Source organism: Chiloscyllium punctatum, chromosome 42, assembly GCF_047496795.1.
Source record: "Chiloscyllium punctatum isolate Juve2018m chromosome 42, sChiPun1.3, whole genome shotgun sequence".
In the NCBI taxonomy this organism is placed as follows: domain Eukaryota; kingdom Metazoa; phylum Chordata; class Chondrichthyes; order Orectolobiformes; family Hemiscylliidae; genus Chiloscyllium; species Chiloscyllium punctatum.
Genome location: NC_092780.1, coordinates 16,960,483 through 16,976,773, shown reverse-complemented (window position 1 = coordinate 16,976,773; position 16,291 = coordinate 16,960,483). Strand labels below are relative to the sequence as shown.

General features: G+C 37.6%; 1 protein-coding gene across 5 annotated transcripts in view; it reads right to left on the bottom strand.

Annotated features, from left to right (window-relative positions):
* LOC140465771 (V-type proton ATPase 116 kDa subunit a 1) overlaps nucleotides 1–16,291 on the bottom strand; it is a 61,095-nt gene that overhangs the window by 37,947 nt on the left and 6,857 nt on the right. For 3 of the 5 annotated variants that reach the window (XM_072561523.1, XM_072561525.1, XM_072561524.1), the window contains exons 5-7: nucleotides 15,797–15,925; nucleotides 3,639–3,742; nucleotides 1,722–1,848 (exon numbers count right to left, since the gene is read on the bottom strand). In XM_072561523.1, coding sequence (XP_072417624.1) covers nucleotides 1,722–1,848; nucleotides 3,639–3,742; nucleotides 15,797–15,925 — 360 coding nt within the window. The remainder of the gene's footprint in view (nucleotides 1–1,721; nucleotides 1,849–3,638; nucleotides 3,743–15,796; nucleotides 15,926–16,291) is intronic. The other 2 variants (XM_072561526.1, XM_072561527.1) reach the window with 1 other exon arrangement.

Genomic DNA, 16,291 nt, shown 5'->3' with positions numbered 1-16,291 from the left:
ACTCAACACTGACGTCCAGCCAGAATACTTCCCATCTACATCTTCTGTCAGCCAGCCAATTCTGAATCCAGATAGCCAAACCTCCAGCATCCCATACTTCCTGACTTTATGAATCAGCCTACCATGGAGAACCCTATCAAATGCCTTGCTGAAGTCCATATACACCACATCCACTGATCGACCGTTGTCGACCTGTCTTGACACCGCCTCAAAGAACTCTAAGATTTGTGAGGCATGACCTGCCCCTCTCAAAGCCACGCTGACTGCCTTTAATCACACTATGCTTTGCCAAATAGTCATAAATCCTATCCCTTAGGATTCTTTCCAAACTTTGCTGACCACAGATGGAAGACTGGCTGGTCTGTAATTGGGACTTCCCTATTACCCTTCTTGAAAAGAGGAACAACATTCGCCTCCTTCCAAACCTCCGGTATGACTCCTGTGGAGAGTGAAGAGGCAAATATCCTCGCCAGCGGCTTAGCAACCTCCTTTCTCGCTTCCCAGAGCAGCCTAGGATAAATCTGGTCTGGCCCTGGAGACTTATCAATCTTAAGGTTCTCCAAAATTTCCAGCACATCAACTTCATCAATCTTCATCTCGTCAAGACTGTATCCCAGTTCCTCTAAGTTTTCATTTACAACAAGTTCCCTTTCCTTGGTGAAAACTGAAGCAAAAACCTCATTTGGGGCTTCCTCTATCCGCGCAGACTCCACGCACAAGTTCCCTAATTAGTCCAACCTTCTCCCTGATCATTATCTTATTCCTCACGTATGAGTAAAATGCTTCTTGGCTCTCCTTAATTCTTATTGCCAAGCCTTTTTCGTACCCCCCCCCCCCCCCCCGGCTCTCCTCAGTCCAATTCTGAGCTCCTTTCTAGCTAGCCTGTAATCCTCTAAAGCTGTGCTAGATCTTGCTTCCTCCACCTTACGTAAGCTGCCTTCTTCCTTTTGACAAGAAGTTCCTCTGTTCTCGTCAAGCAAGGTTCCTTAATCTTCCCCCTTCTTACCTGTCTCAGAGGAACAAATTTGTGCATCACTCACAACAACTGCTTCTTAAATAGTCTCCACATGTCTGCTGTGCCCTTTCTATGGAATAACTGATCCCAGTCTGTACTTCCCAACTCCTGTCTGATCGTGTCATAATTTCCTTTTCCCCAATTAAATACCTTCCCTCGGTAACTGCTCCTTTCACTCTCCAAGGCTATGCTAAATGTGAGGCAGTTGTGATCACTTTCACCAAAGTGTTCTCCCACCCAGAGATCTGACACCTGTCCTGGCTTGTTGCAGAGAACCAAATCCAAAATGGCCTCTCCCCTCATTGGTCTGTCAACATACAGGTTGGAGATTCCACAATCTTGAAAGCCTGCACAAATTTGTCCTGAACTCAAAAAGGAACTGCTTTTAGCTCCTAGAAAACCTGCCTATTTTTACTCCTCAGAGTCAAAAAGTGAGTTGCTGGAAAAGCATAGCCAGTCAGGTAGCATCTGAGGAGCAAGGGAGTCGACGTTTTGAGCATAAGCTCTTCAACAGTGGTGGGGCTACAACTTCTAAAAAATGCCTGCAATACTGGTTCATTTGTGGGTGTAAAATCACTGGATTTCAAAGTTATTCTATAATCAGTGTTGCAAAAGAATTAAACCACAGCAGTAGCAGACTATTTTTTGCTGTTATGGTTTCAATCTTAATTTAACTGTATATTAAGATTTCATGCCAGGTACTTACAGCTACAGGGTCCTCCAAGGGATTTTCAATTTCAGCTTGGCGTAAAAAGACATTTCCTCTGCATACTCGCCACAACATTCGTTCAAATGTAGGAATCCTCTCTCGGTTTATCACTCCAGCTACAAAGCTGTATATAAAAGTATATGCACTGTCATAAAGCTGTATAGGCAAAATACAGAATGCATCCCAGGGTGATGCAAAGACTAAAACAGATCAAATAGACTAACATTTTTATTAAGATATACATTTGAATTTCTCTAATGCACACAATTAGCGTTGTTCACTTTGATTTTATTTTGAATGAATTCTGACAAGGTTTATGCATAAAGTACTCAGCTACCAAAAGCAAACTTGTGGATTTTATTATTTTTAAATGTACTGTTCTTATGATTTTCAGAAATGCATGCTTATTGGTCAGTTTTTCTTCTTAAAAATCACATTCTTAAAAAGTACATACTACGCATTCCCAAAATATACACATTAAACCCAATGGACAATATTATAAATAGTCTCAAAAACTGAATTATTTTAAAGCATGGAAGAACCACAGGAAAAAAAAAGTTTCATAAAGACTCAAGTCACCTAAACAGCAGGTTTCAAAATGGCACTTCATTTACATAGCTTCATCTTGCAACTTTAAAAAAATCAACTTAGAATCGGGCCTGTGTCTGGTCACAGGACAAGCGTACATGAGTGTGGATTTCTACCTTCTGATGACTCAGACAAGTAAAGACTAAGCCGTTAAACTCAGTCATTTTCAACAGCAGCCTCCAGCTGAGAGAAGGGCCACAATTATCAAATTTTAATTTCATCACTTTAAATAGTGGCCCTGGAATGCATTTATGACAACCATGCTTGGTAACTAGTTAGTTTGTGAAGGAAGTTCAGGCAACAGGAAGCTAACCACTTGTTTTTCAAGGAGTTGCTTTTAGAGGCCCAGTCAGCAACCAGAAAGCCCTTGAACGGGTAAATCGCAAGAGGAGGACTGGCAATGGCTCTCTTTCTCCATTCATTCTGCAAACCTACGTCCTGCCTGCCTCTAACCAGCCAACCACCACAGACAGCTTCCTCAATGTCTGCCAAGTAGTTGATGAATCAAAGTAATAGGCACGGATTGTTTAATCAACATTTCAAACCATCCAGAAAGATGACCAAACCCAGCCTGAAATTATCCAAGTCAATATACAAGATCCATATGTAACTAATTTTTTTTTTGAGATATACAATTTACTCTGCTCGCCATCATTGCAGTTTTAGCTATATAACTCTTTAATATGCACGAGTGAGTGTTGGAGCATTTTTAAAAAAATATATCTGGTATTAAATATATATTTTACATTCACAAGAAAACCTGTGGATTTAAAACAAGATGAACAGTCTCAGCATGCAAGACAGTTGAATACACACTGAACTGGAAAATAAATACTTCTAAAAGCACCAGTTACAGTCAGGCAGGTAAACTAAAGAATTATACTATCACTGCTCACCTGCCATAACATCAAGTAAACTATTACAGATAGTTTACTATCCACTATCATAAAAAGCAACTCTCATGATAGACGCACTCAGAAAAATTCAGGTAATTTTCCCAATTTAAAGTCTCCCAAGCCACTGAAACTTAACTTGTTGAGGAAACATAGGCAAATAGGGAGAGAAAGGAATGCAACTTCCACATCCAATCAAAGAGAATGCATTAAAAGAAAAATCATAAATACTTATTCACAAAGAAATTGTACTAAAATGTTTTATAAAGAGTCTACTTTTAAAAATCAAAGATTGTCCCCGATTTCCAAATTCACCTGAAACTCAAGCATGCAATCAGATTGTCACAAATTGAGCTATTCTGGTAAAGGAATTATATTTCTGTTTCCGCAGGAAGTAAGTTTCAGATTAAAACTAATTTAAAAATTAAGTTACCCAAGTCTCAAGGGGGCACCGCGTCCCAGCTCACTTGGATCCAGCAGGGAAGACGATTCCTCCAGTAGGTCCGGATCAGACATCTGCTGATGATGCAATTCAGCCTGAATTCACAAATCAATTAACACACTATTTAAACCAGTTAGTGGCATGCAGGGGAATCAGGAACCAGGAGAAAAGATAAAATTAAAACTGCAAAGTGGGACGACAAACCACAGTGAACATTGAAAACAATGGACTTTAAATAGAGAGATGCAAGCAAAGATGTACAGGAAAATAAATTTTAAAAGTGAATAATAGCATCATTCAAGTGGGTTCTTGGATATGTCTGAAAGACTTGAATGAGAAATAGATCAGAAAACTGATATGAAGTTTCCAAAACGTAGGTGCCATTGACATGACAATCACAGAAGTGGAAATTTGTTTTCAGGTAAATCAGTAGGATACTGACATAGTATCAACAAGTTACTAAACCAATTTCTTTGGCATTTTATGCTGAATTTTATAGAAACTATTTTGATAAATACTTTCTTCTGCAAATTGGTGTAGAAAGTGTTCTGTTAGTTGGAACCCAAGGTGACAGGGTGACAGATTTATTGCAAAAGTTGCGCCTTTTACTAGGCAATTTCCATTTACCTACAACTAGTATAGTTCAAACAGTATGTTCTACAGGCTTAATTCTCTGAAAACCTGAAGGTCAGTTACAATGCTGAAGTAATATTTGTTCACAAAAAGGGTCACCATAATAATTGTAAAAATCCAGTTGGAAGTCATTGATAAATACATGTGCATCAATAAATTTTAAAATGAGTCCCAATTCTGCACACCTTTCTCGAGAGAAAGAGAATCTACTCCACAACAGGGGATTTGTTGAAAATCAGCAGCCCTTTCTCCTGTAGTATAAATTGTGATCATTTGAAATGTTGCATTGTGTTTGCTCTGATGATTGCAAAACAAAAAGCTTGGACAACGTCTCTCTTTCCAGCAATATTCAAATTAGAAATGCATTTTGTATCATGAGTATACTGGAAGATTAATGTGTTTTACATTAATGTTTTCTAAAGAGGAATTCCAGTTCAGATCTACCGTATACAAATACAATGTAAAGTTCTCCTTACTCGGTTTAACAGCACGCTTTGATGCTCACTGGTAGATATTCTAATTTACTACATTAAAACACCTTTTTAAAAATTACCAATATACAGCTAATGTGGAATTAGCAGTTTTATACAATGAACTTGTATCTGATGTTGGGATAGTCCAAACACTGGCTATATTCAGCATATATCTTTAACCCAATTTCAACATTCTAAATACAGATGAAAGTCAAAAACAATTTATACATTAGATTTTACAGGAATTAGAGCACATTTTATTTGCTATTAAGATCAATTTCAAGATTGCTGTTGGTCAAGATCTCCCTTGGATCAGGATAATGGTCTCTGCCGAAGCACTGCTACAATTTGATGTTAGCACTATCAAAGCACTACTGAATCATTTGAAAAGCTTGTCAAATGGAAACCATAACTTACAAATCCTGAAACAGTATGAGGATTACTCAATATTTAATAACTACTTCCAAAAGATTACTGATGAATTCACATAAGATTTGAAGAATCCCAAGAGAGTGTGCATGTTTTGTTTTTGGGTGGGGAATGCAATGCACACAATTTTAATAATTATGACAATCTTTATTCTAGCCCTGAAAAATCATCCTAAAGTGTGCATCCTTAATGTAGTAGCAGTCAGTCATATTAACAAGTTATATCAAGGGTTCCCTGATGAACTAATATCAGATCTAAGGCATGAGAAGGTGCCAGAGTAGAATACTGAAAATTAAGAAACTCATTCCTAATTGGAGTTCTTTCATAAAATGTGTGCATGGAAACAGCATGAAGCTGTTAGCTTGGATTTTCTTCTTCCACCAAAATCTTCTGGTCTGAACTTGCAGACCAGTACTACACTTCTGCTTTTAGACAGGTACAATTTGTTAAAGGATTGACTAAAGTTCTTCTTTCTCTAAATTTCCACCACTGCAAAAAAAAATCACAAATGACAAAATTCACACATGGGATAAAAATTATTTTAAGAGTGCATAATTTAGAAGTTGGCTGCCATACCAAAATTTATTAAATGCACATCTTTAAAGGCTGTTGTTCTTTATCAAATATGATAATTATTACTTGCCAAATATAATTGGATTACTGTTCAAATAATTTTGCTAAAAACTTATAAGAACAAGTTGAATCAGCTAGTGTAAATGAAGAACGTCTAAGTTCAGACAAGCTATTTTCCTGGATGTTAGACAGCAAGCAAAAGAGTTCTCCCAAAGTGGTCACTCTTAACATCTGAATAAGCAGAGCATTAACACAAGAAAATGCGCTCTGCTCAGTTCTCCCAAAGGTCTACATGTGACCAAATATCCATTTCCACTTGTGGATTAAAAGAAACACACAAGCCATTCAAATTAGAGACAGTAGCTTTGCAATTTATATCTATTTTAAGTCAATTTTCATGTGAAAAACATAAATTTATGATGCATTTTCTATAATTAGTTAGCACAAACCTTCGATTTGTAATTGTTAAAAACAAAGTCATGACATTATCACTGATATTTTAGATGGAGAGGAATGAAATCCCAGCCAAGCTTTACTAACCTACGGGAATGGAACATTACTATCATATTACCGAGTTCAGAGAAGATTTGTAGCTTGGGTGGAGGTTCTAGATACAGGTTTGCTCGCTGAGCTGGAAGGTTCATTTTTAGTTGTTTTGTCACCATAATAGGTAACATCTTCAGTAGGTAACATCTTCTCGAGGCTCACTGAAGATGTTACCTATTATGGTGATGAAACGTCAGAAAATGAACCTTCCAGCTCAGCGAGCAAACCTACATCCATTACTATCATATTATAATAAAAACAAGCTCAAAATACATCCAAAAATGTGCAGGTTAGGTAGATTGGCCATGCTAAATTGCCTGTAGTGTCCAGACTGCACAGACTACATGGATTAGCTATAGGAAATTCAGGGATACAGGGATAAGGTAGGGGGATGGGTATGAGTGGGATGCTCTTCAGAGGGGATGTGAAGACTCGATGAGCTGAATTGTCTGCTTTTGCACTGTAGGGATTCTATTCTGATACAGCAACTGCCACATAATGTGTGATGAGTAAGACCCAACCATTTCAACAAAACGTCCTATCTAACCAGTAAGTAAATAACTTTTGCCTCAAACCTTTGACAGAGAGTAAGACCTATGTCATTATGTACCCTACAATGGAGCAATATGGCAATGTTTCACAGTCTGAAGGTAGTTATCGAAATTCATTGATTCATTTTGGAGGTTGATAATTTTTCCATGTTTAGATTTGACCATTTCATTGCCTGTAGCCTTCCGAAAGTATCTTTTCACATAGAATATACCTGTGTATTTCAGTTGTTCAATCAATTTAATTGGAAAAAGAATACTCTTAGATCTCACTTGATAAAATTAATATCACTTTGCATTAAAAAAAACAATGAGGGGTCTATGTTAGGAACAAAGCTTGTTAACCATTTAAACAAAATTAGCCATTTCTCTAACAAGTAGGCAATACACAAGCCAAATTTTGAACTGAGCTTGAAGTTGGGTACTAACTAGGTTCAGGGACAGAAAATAGACCACACTACCACAACAGGTTAGTGCAAAATTTTCCAGTTCTAATGTCAAGTCGCGCCTGGGACCAGAATCCTCATGGAGTCAAATCAATCATGCTTTTGTTTACGTACTTATATTGATCCTTTGCAGTTGAAGAAAGGTGACCACTTCTAGCTGGATGAAAACCCAAGTCCTTAAGCTGACAGGGTAGATTATAGTTTTTATGGAAAACTGAAATGAGGTATAAATAAAATTTAGGAAACAATGTAGTGTTAGGAATTCAATGCCTATCAATTTTGTGTACTTGCTATTCAAATAACACAGGTATGTATAAAGGTATTTAATGCCAGATGTGCCATCATATCACTGAAACATGTAACATGCTTAAAAATGAAGGCATGAAGTGCAACTTCTAAATTTACAGTTAAAAAATCTTCAAAGCAAATCTGTTGTGACCAAGAAAAGGGCTTGTCTTGCACATTGAAATCCGTTGTATTATGTTACAAAATTAAACAAAGTAAACTCTACATTAGAGCAAGCTCCTAATGAAAATATATCATTTCCATAAGTGAAGTGATCTAGATTGGAGTCTATATTAAACATCAAACCTTACCTGCATTGAATCTACACAACGTTCATAAACCTATTTATATTTATTTCATGTTTTGAAAGAGCAATACCAAATTTCAGTATTTAATCATCCAGGTTTATATGTTGGCCCACAGTAGCAGAAGCCAAGGCAGTTTTGACTATATATGCAAAATGCCAGGTCTTTGGTCTTTTCCAATGTGCCTAATGGAGGATGTAAGCAATGGATAGGATATTCTTATGAATGCATGCAACTTAAAATAAATCCAGGATGTAAAATAAGTACTGAGCTGCCCTGGTGAACCATTTGCTTTTGTGGTACAAGCATGCATGCACAGCACTTCCACATCTACTCAATAAATAGCACCTACTTACCAAAAGCAATACTGCAGTGATATAAAAGGTTTTAGATTAGATTAGATTACTTACAGTGTGGAAACAGGCCCTTTGGCCCAACAAGTCCACACCGCCCTGCCGAAGCGCAACCCACCCATACCCCTACATCTACCCCTTACCTAACACTACGGGCAATTTAGCATGGCCAATTCACCTGACCTGCACATCTTTGGACTGTGGGAGGAAACCGGAGCACCCGGAGGAAACCCACACAGACACGGGGAAAACGTGCAAACTCCACACAGTCAGTCGCCTGAGGCGGGAATTGAACCCAGGTCTCTGGCGCTGTGAGGCAGCAGTGCTAACCACTGTGCCACCGTGCCGCCCTAAGGTGCTTCCATTTTGGTATAAATGTTCAGAGCTTTAACCTTTGTGCACTGGAATGGGGTTTTATGGGGGTAAAATCACTTTTAAAAAGAACTAGGTCTTTTCAAACAGTTACAAGTTTGGAATAAAGATATTTATCTGAATAAACGTCTTATAAATAGGAAAGTCAATTTTTGCTGTAGTGCTTCATAGGTGTAGATTTTGCAGTCAGCAGCAAAATAATAGTAAGTTGCCCCAACACTGAGGAAAGCTGAATTTAAAAAATATCTAGTGATAACTGGAGCACATCTCATTTTTCCCCACACCAACTAGAGAAGATCGCCAGTACCCAGAACAGTCTTGCTGTTTGAGCAGGCTAAGCAGATAAATGAAGAATTCATATACAGGACACAAGAAACAAAACACACTGGGAGTAGACTGTCAAAGTTGGGCAGTATTTGCAAATTGCACATGCAAATTTTGATTTTGCATTCAATGCATAACTTTGCAAGCACATTTGCCACACAAGTGAAGAAATCACCTATAAAATCTCTAACATGTGAAAGTGAAATGCACCTGAACATTGTGAACTTCATGAAGATTTAAACTTGAGTTTTGTTCTTTATGAGATTACCCAGGAGAATCTGGAGTCAATTGCAATGGAAAAACCAAAAATCAACAGTAGATTGAATACCCGACACTGGAACTATATAGGTAAAATACCAGAGATTGTCAGACCTGTGCAACAAGATTTTTAGCAAATTATTTTAGCCTTTTCACAAGAGTGTGTGGAAAAAGATCAGGATCCACATAACTTTAGTCAAAATAATTCCTAAGAAATTTTCCTGGGCTGGTAAAGGGCACAGCTCCTATAAACAATCAAATTAAATGACACAGTAAGTTATTCCACAAAGCGCAAGGCTAAAAAAAAAGTGCTTTGCAGAGAGTACATCACAAGCCCCATCCTGAATAAAGATTGATCTCCACTATGAAGCCACAGTCTCCAATTCCAATAGATATCAAAACAGCAAATAATTGCTTTTTTTTCCTGGAGAATTTTAGATTTAAATGGTGGAATAAAGGGAAAATTTGACTCAAATTTGCATAACAAATAAGAAATATTCAACATGTGGCTCTTTATTGGAAACCAAACCATAAAATTATACCTGAATTTTTCAAAGGTAATCCAGAAAAGAAAAATCAGATTTGCAATACTTTACTCAAAATGATAAGCAAATGAGAAAAAAAAAACATTCACAAGAAACCAGAAGAGGTGGAAGGGAGGGGATGGAGATCTGCATGCCATTAACTGTTACTTTTCCAGTCTTCGTTAGATTTCTGCACTTATGGTTGTTTACGCTGCAATATTCAAAACTTATTTCTCTTGTTATTGTTCTGCCTATGTTAAAAAAACAGAAGACTGGGAAAAGGAGAAACATGATTAACATCCTTGATCCTTCAGCTGCCAGCTAAAATGGCTTTAGTTTGCTACAATCCCATTGTTTTGCTGAAGGAAGTATTAAGATAAAAATAAATAAATACAGCTGATATAAATACATTAGACTTTCATGACCAGTGACAACATTTTTAACAGGTATTTTTCCTCATGTCTCTCTTCGGCAGCTCAAATTTACTACAAAGTTTTAAACTGATGAAGAGTACTTTACTGGACTGCCTATTTTACAAAATTAAGATTGGAAACTGAACATCAAATCATGAGGACGGGTCACTCGACCCAAAACACCAATTCTGATTTATCTCCATAGATGCTGCCTGACCTGCTGAGCTTTTCAAGCAATTTCATTTTTTGTTTCTGATTTACAGCATCTGATCTTTTGGTTTTTGTTCTGATCAAATTAAATGTAACACTAAAATACAGTGGGTCATTTCTTTCAGAATATAGAAACATTGACTGTATGCTGTGATAGATGTAAAAGTCAAAACATACAAATGAACCATAAATATTCTTAGGGAGAAATTCAATTTTGGATGTTGACAAGTTTGAGAATTGTTGGTATTTTTCATTCTTAATTCTACATTAAATGTTAAAATCACAATATTTTCAAGGCCTCACTCAGTTATTCATACAATATGAAAACAATAAAAAAAAGCACATGACACGTGGTTACTGTAGCTTAAACAACGCAAGATTATAACATATATGAGAATGGTTCCAGCCAAAAGTTAGGAGAGATGATGGCAGAGTGGCATTATTGCTAGACAGTTAATCCAGAGACCCAGGGAATGTTCTGGGAACACTGGTTGGAATCCCGCCATGGCAGAGGGTGGAATTTGAATTCTGTAAAAATCTAAAATCAATGATGACCTCAAATTGATAGCCAGAAAATCCATCTAGTTCACTAATGTCTTCTGAAAGAAGGAGACTGCCATGCTCACCTGGCTGGCCTACATGTGACTCCCAACCCACAGCAATGTTGTTACCTCTAAACTATCCTCTGTGCAATTAAGGATTGATAATAAATGCCTGCCTAGCCAGCAACACCCTCATCCTATAAATGAAGTAAAACTGTTGGAAAGGAGAAGGCAAAGAGGAGATTGGATACAAGTTTTCAAAATCAGGAAGGGTCTGGAACAGAGTGGATAGAGAGAATGATTCCCAAACAAATGGATTAAGAACAAGAGAGCACAGGTTTAAAGTATTTTGCAAAAGTAGCAAATGCGAGGCAAGAAAATTCTTTGATACACAGAGTAGTGAGGCCATCGAATGCATTGCCTGGACATGTGGGGAAGACAGGTTCAAGTGAGGCATTCAAGAGAGCACTGAATGATTTATTTAAATAGAAACAATGTGCATAGCTATGAGTAAGAGAAAGAAATTGGGACTAGAAAATGGGACTAAATTAAAATAGTCAGTGCCAGGGCAGACAATTGGTCAAAGAGCATCCTTCTGCACTATAAAAATTCTGGTTCTGTATATATCATATAGAATCATAGATCCTTCCATTCTGGCAGCAGGCCATTTGGTCCTTCGAGTCCACACCAACTCTCCAAAGAGCATCCCAACTTCTGACCCTATCCCTGTAACCCTGCATTTCCCATGGCTAACCCACCTAACCTGCACATCCCTGAACATTGGCCATGCTAAATTGCCTACAATCCACCTAACCTTTGAACTATGGGAGGAATTCCACGCAGATGGGGGCAGAATTTACAAACTCTCACAGCCACCCAAGGCTAGAATCAAACCCAGGTCCCTGGTGCTCTGAGGCAGCAGTGCTAACCATTCAGCCACTGTGCCACCCCTAATATTGTAATAAAATTAAACTCAGCGTCTAGAAACTAACAGATCTACAGCAACAAGTGCAGCTCATAAAAATGGGACCCAAAAATGGCTTGGACGTATACTAGAGTCTATTACTTTGACAGAGTAAGAGTTTGTTTATTTCCCTTCAACTTAGATAGTTGACATGAACTACTTCTAGACACAGTGCTATACAGTGTGAAATAATCAAACCTAATCAAGACTCCTATTCAACTGTCCTGACTTGTCCAATCAGTTTGGAATCAGGCACATTAAATGGAGCACTGCATAATGAAACTTAATTTCCTAGCGATAATTCTGCTCTCAGAAATAGCAAATTTAGTCAAATCCAGCAGCAGCCACAGCCAGAAATAAACACTGGGAAGCTGCAGTTCAAATGGCTGTCTGCAATGTAATAATCTCCAAAAACTGAAACCAAACTGATAACACGTGCACCAGAGGAAAAATACCTGTTTTTTTCTGGGCAATGTCTTGAAATGTTTAATCTTTTGAAATATTACTGCTTTGTAACCCAATTTTAGATGCCCGAATTAAACCATTACTGACTTAATTACAAATGTTAACCATTTTAAAGTTAGCAGCTGCAAGTTACTGTGCATATCTATGTCAGTATTTACATTAGCCTTAGAGGTAGACTCCCTTTGATAAGAGGCTAGATATTAAACTCTTCAAATGTGCATGTCAACATTCTCACAGTGATTCCATCAAATCAAATATAAACAAGAAGGACCAAACGCAATGTCCAAGATACCAAAGCTGAGTGGGAGACAAAGTGTAGATGTTCTTTTTATTTGACCCTGGACTATTTACAAATAGTATGCATCTGCTAGTTCCTTTCATACTTTATCTGAATTTCTCACATTAGCATGCTGAATCAAGCAAACCAGCTGCAAAATTATTTACTGCTTGCAATGCAGAATTTAAAATTTAATTGTGAAATACAGTTTTATATTTTTTGAACAGTCAAAGTATTGCCATTTGCACCGGGCATAATGAATCACTTGATCACAAAGAAAATCGATTGAGGATTGAGGGTTAACAAAGGAGTGTAACATTTTCCTGTCAATTAATTTTAAAAGATGCAAAATGAAAGATGTTCCATTATAGATATCTGACTTCATCCAGCTTATATTCCTGTTGAGTGGGTTGCAAGATCTACCATACCCAGACAAATTCTACCTCACATCTGCAGTCACCTTTTAAATATTGAAAACCAGTTAATGGTTACCTAATGATTTCCAATATTTACACACGCAGTATTTAGGACAGTTACTAGTTGCAGATGTTGAACATAGGGTTCAATATGGAGTACATTTACCAAATGAGCTCAAAACCAAAAACCTCTATTGCTTACTTTTCCAGACCTGCATTGCAGCATTCAAATCAGTGACTAGGAGTAACTGTGGAGAATGCTCTCTACCTCAACTGTGAAGACAGCTCACGATGATCTGGATTGGCAATCTGAGACAAGGTTAAGCAACAGGTAGAGTTATACTCAGGGAATTGGACCATACAGGTGAGATCCCAGGCAGCACCATCACCAATGGGGCAAAGATAAGAAGAAACCTCTTCACTTAGTAAATGGATCAATAACCAGGGGCCAAGTTTTAGAAGGAAAGAACAGGAGGTATAAAGGGGAATGAGGGCGGTGGGTATCTGGAACTTGCACAAAAAGGGTGTAAAAACTCTCAAAATACTTCAGCAATATTTAGATGGATTCTTATGTACCACAGTGTACAAGGGCTTGGGCCAAATCTGGATTTGAACAGATGGATGCTTGATGACCATGGTCACAATGGGCCAAAAGACTTTTCTCCCACCCCCCCCCCCATTCTGTAAAAACTCTGATTCTATGACCAGCCTCGGATATGCCCTGTCCCACTGACATTGCAGCCTTGGTACAAGCATGAGTAAAAGAGCTGAACTACAGGAGATGGGATGAGAGAAATTACTTTGAACATTAAGTTAGTATTTACCAAAGTATGGCAGAGTCCAAGTGAAACTTGAATCAATGAAAATTAGGGGAAAAGTCTCCACTGAAGTCATAGCTAGCACAAGGAAAGATGATGTCAAAACAGGCTAGGTGAGTTGCTGCAGTGCATTTTATTTAAGAAAAGGTGCTGCCACTGGTTGCTGGAGATAAATTCTCAGTAATAAAGGAATCAATGCAAGTGTTTTTCAGGATAATTGTCCTGGAACCAACTAACTTCAGCTGCTTCAATTATACCCCCTCCATCATGAAGGTCAACATGGGCATGTTCACTAATGCTTGCATATATTCACTATGACTCAGACATTGAATCAGTTTGCTACCACATACAGAAAGACTTGAACAATGTCCAGGCATGGGCTGATAAGTGGTGAGTAATGTTCATTTCACAGTGCCAAGAAATGACCATCTCCAATGAGAGAGAATCCAAAACATCATCACTTGACATTCAACTGCATTAGTATTGCTGAAACCTCCCTACCCCTCCACTATCACTCAACATTCTGGGGATTTCATTTGGCCAGAAACTAAATGGTCTAGCCACATAAACACTGTGGCTACAAGAACATATTAGATATTAGGAATTCTGTAGCAATTAACTCAAAAACTGTTCAGCATTACAAGGCAGAAGTCAAGCATGTGACAAAATACATGCAACTTCCCTGGATAAGCACAGTTCTAACAAGACAAACAGCTTGATACCATGCAGAACAAAGTAGCCTGCTTGATTAGCAGCACATTAACCACCTTGAAACAACTTCCCACCGCTGTATCCTCCTCCTTTAACATTTTAGGCTTCATCCAGAAGTTTCTCAGAGTTTGAGTTATAAGGAAAGTCTGAATAGGCTAGAACTTCTTTCACTGGAGTGTAGGAGGTTGGGGGGTGGATCTTATACAGGCTTATAAAATCATAAAGGGCATAGATAAGGTGAATAGCAAAGATCTTTTCCCTAATGTGGCGAAGCTCAAAATTAGAGGAGAAAGATTTAAAAGGGACTGGAGGGCATCTTTTTCACAGAGAGTGATTTGTATGTTGAATGAACTGCCAAAGAAAGTGGTAGGTGCAGGAACAGTTCCAGCATTTCAAATATATTTGGACAGGTACATAAATGGGAAAGGTTTAGAGGTGTATGGACCAAATGCGGGCAAATTGGACAAGTTTAGTTTGGGAAACCTGGTCAGCAAGACAGGTTGGACTGAAGTATTTATTTCCATGCTGCATGACTGTATGATTTGAAATAAATCACCATTTACAATTTGCTCCTCTAGTTAATCAACAATTTCAATTGTTGCTTAAAACCTGTTAGAATGCTTTTGGACAATATTTACATTGACCATAAAGAATAATCAGGTGAGCAGATCTAGTCCCTCGTTTTTAAGTTAATACAGAAGAACAGTACCAATTACCATCATTCAGTGCCTGTGGGGTTTCTTTTCCCCCTACATCTTAGAAGTGATTTTCTTTAAAAGTTTCTTAGAGCTACACAAGAGTATTCAGTGTAAATTTGCACCAGATTTTCTAGGAAGCCAAGAATGATACACTTGCCCATTCAGCATCAGTATAACAGTGTGGCCAAATTTAACGACATTTAACATTTGAAGAGCTTTTAAAAAGTACAGACTCTTAATTCATCTAATTTTCTAGAGACATCACACCCGATTACAAATATATAATTACAAGGCACCCCGATTATTAAGATTGAAGTAGAACAGCAAAGTAAGCAAAATTCAAAATCATGCAGTTTATCACAAGTGCAATGTAATTATCAGACATATGAGCTTTAGAAAATATTTGATGCAACTATAAAATATTACTTCTTGCAGTGTGCAATCACGAAGTAAGCTGGCATACCAGAAAGATGCGTAGAGCTGCACACATGCATGGCAAGCTTCAACTAATCCTCAATGAGACATGTTAAAATGAATTTAAAATGAGAAATTTACAATAATCCGACCTCATCAAAGAACTGCTGAGTTCTGCGTAGAATATATTTCAGTTCAGTCAGCTCTAAGAAGTTGCGTTTTAATGCCTCCTGGTTAGTATTGATTTCTTTCAGTTCATTTTCAAGTTTCTCAAAAGTTGCCTAAAACAAAAGCATTTTAGTTAAAATTCAGTGTGTAAATGGGAATTTTCACTTCCACTATTTCAATTGTAGATGGTATGTTTATACTGGATTATGATGTATGTCTTCCAAGGTACTCAAATAATCAACTGTTCAAGTCAAGCTCCATTGCTGCTGTTAATGTCACCCGAAGTATTCTTGCACTTAAACGCAAGATTAAAGAGAGTATGACTAACTGCAAAAACTGTACACAGTGATTAGATTCTTCAAAGTCGTCCATTACATCAATGTATAAAACTATGATAACATCACTGCTCCAGAATCATCAGCTGCATTAACAAGAACTTCAATTCACCAAGTTACAAGAAAGATATTAGTAAAGCAAGG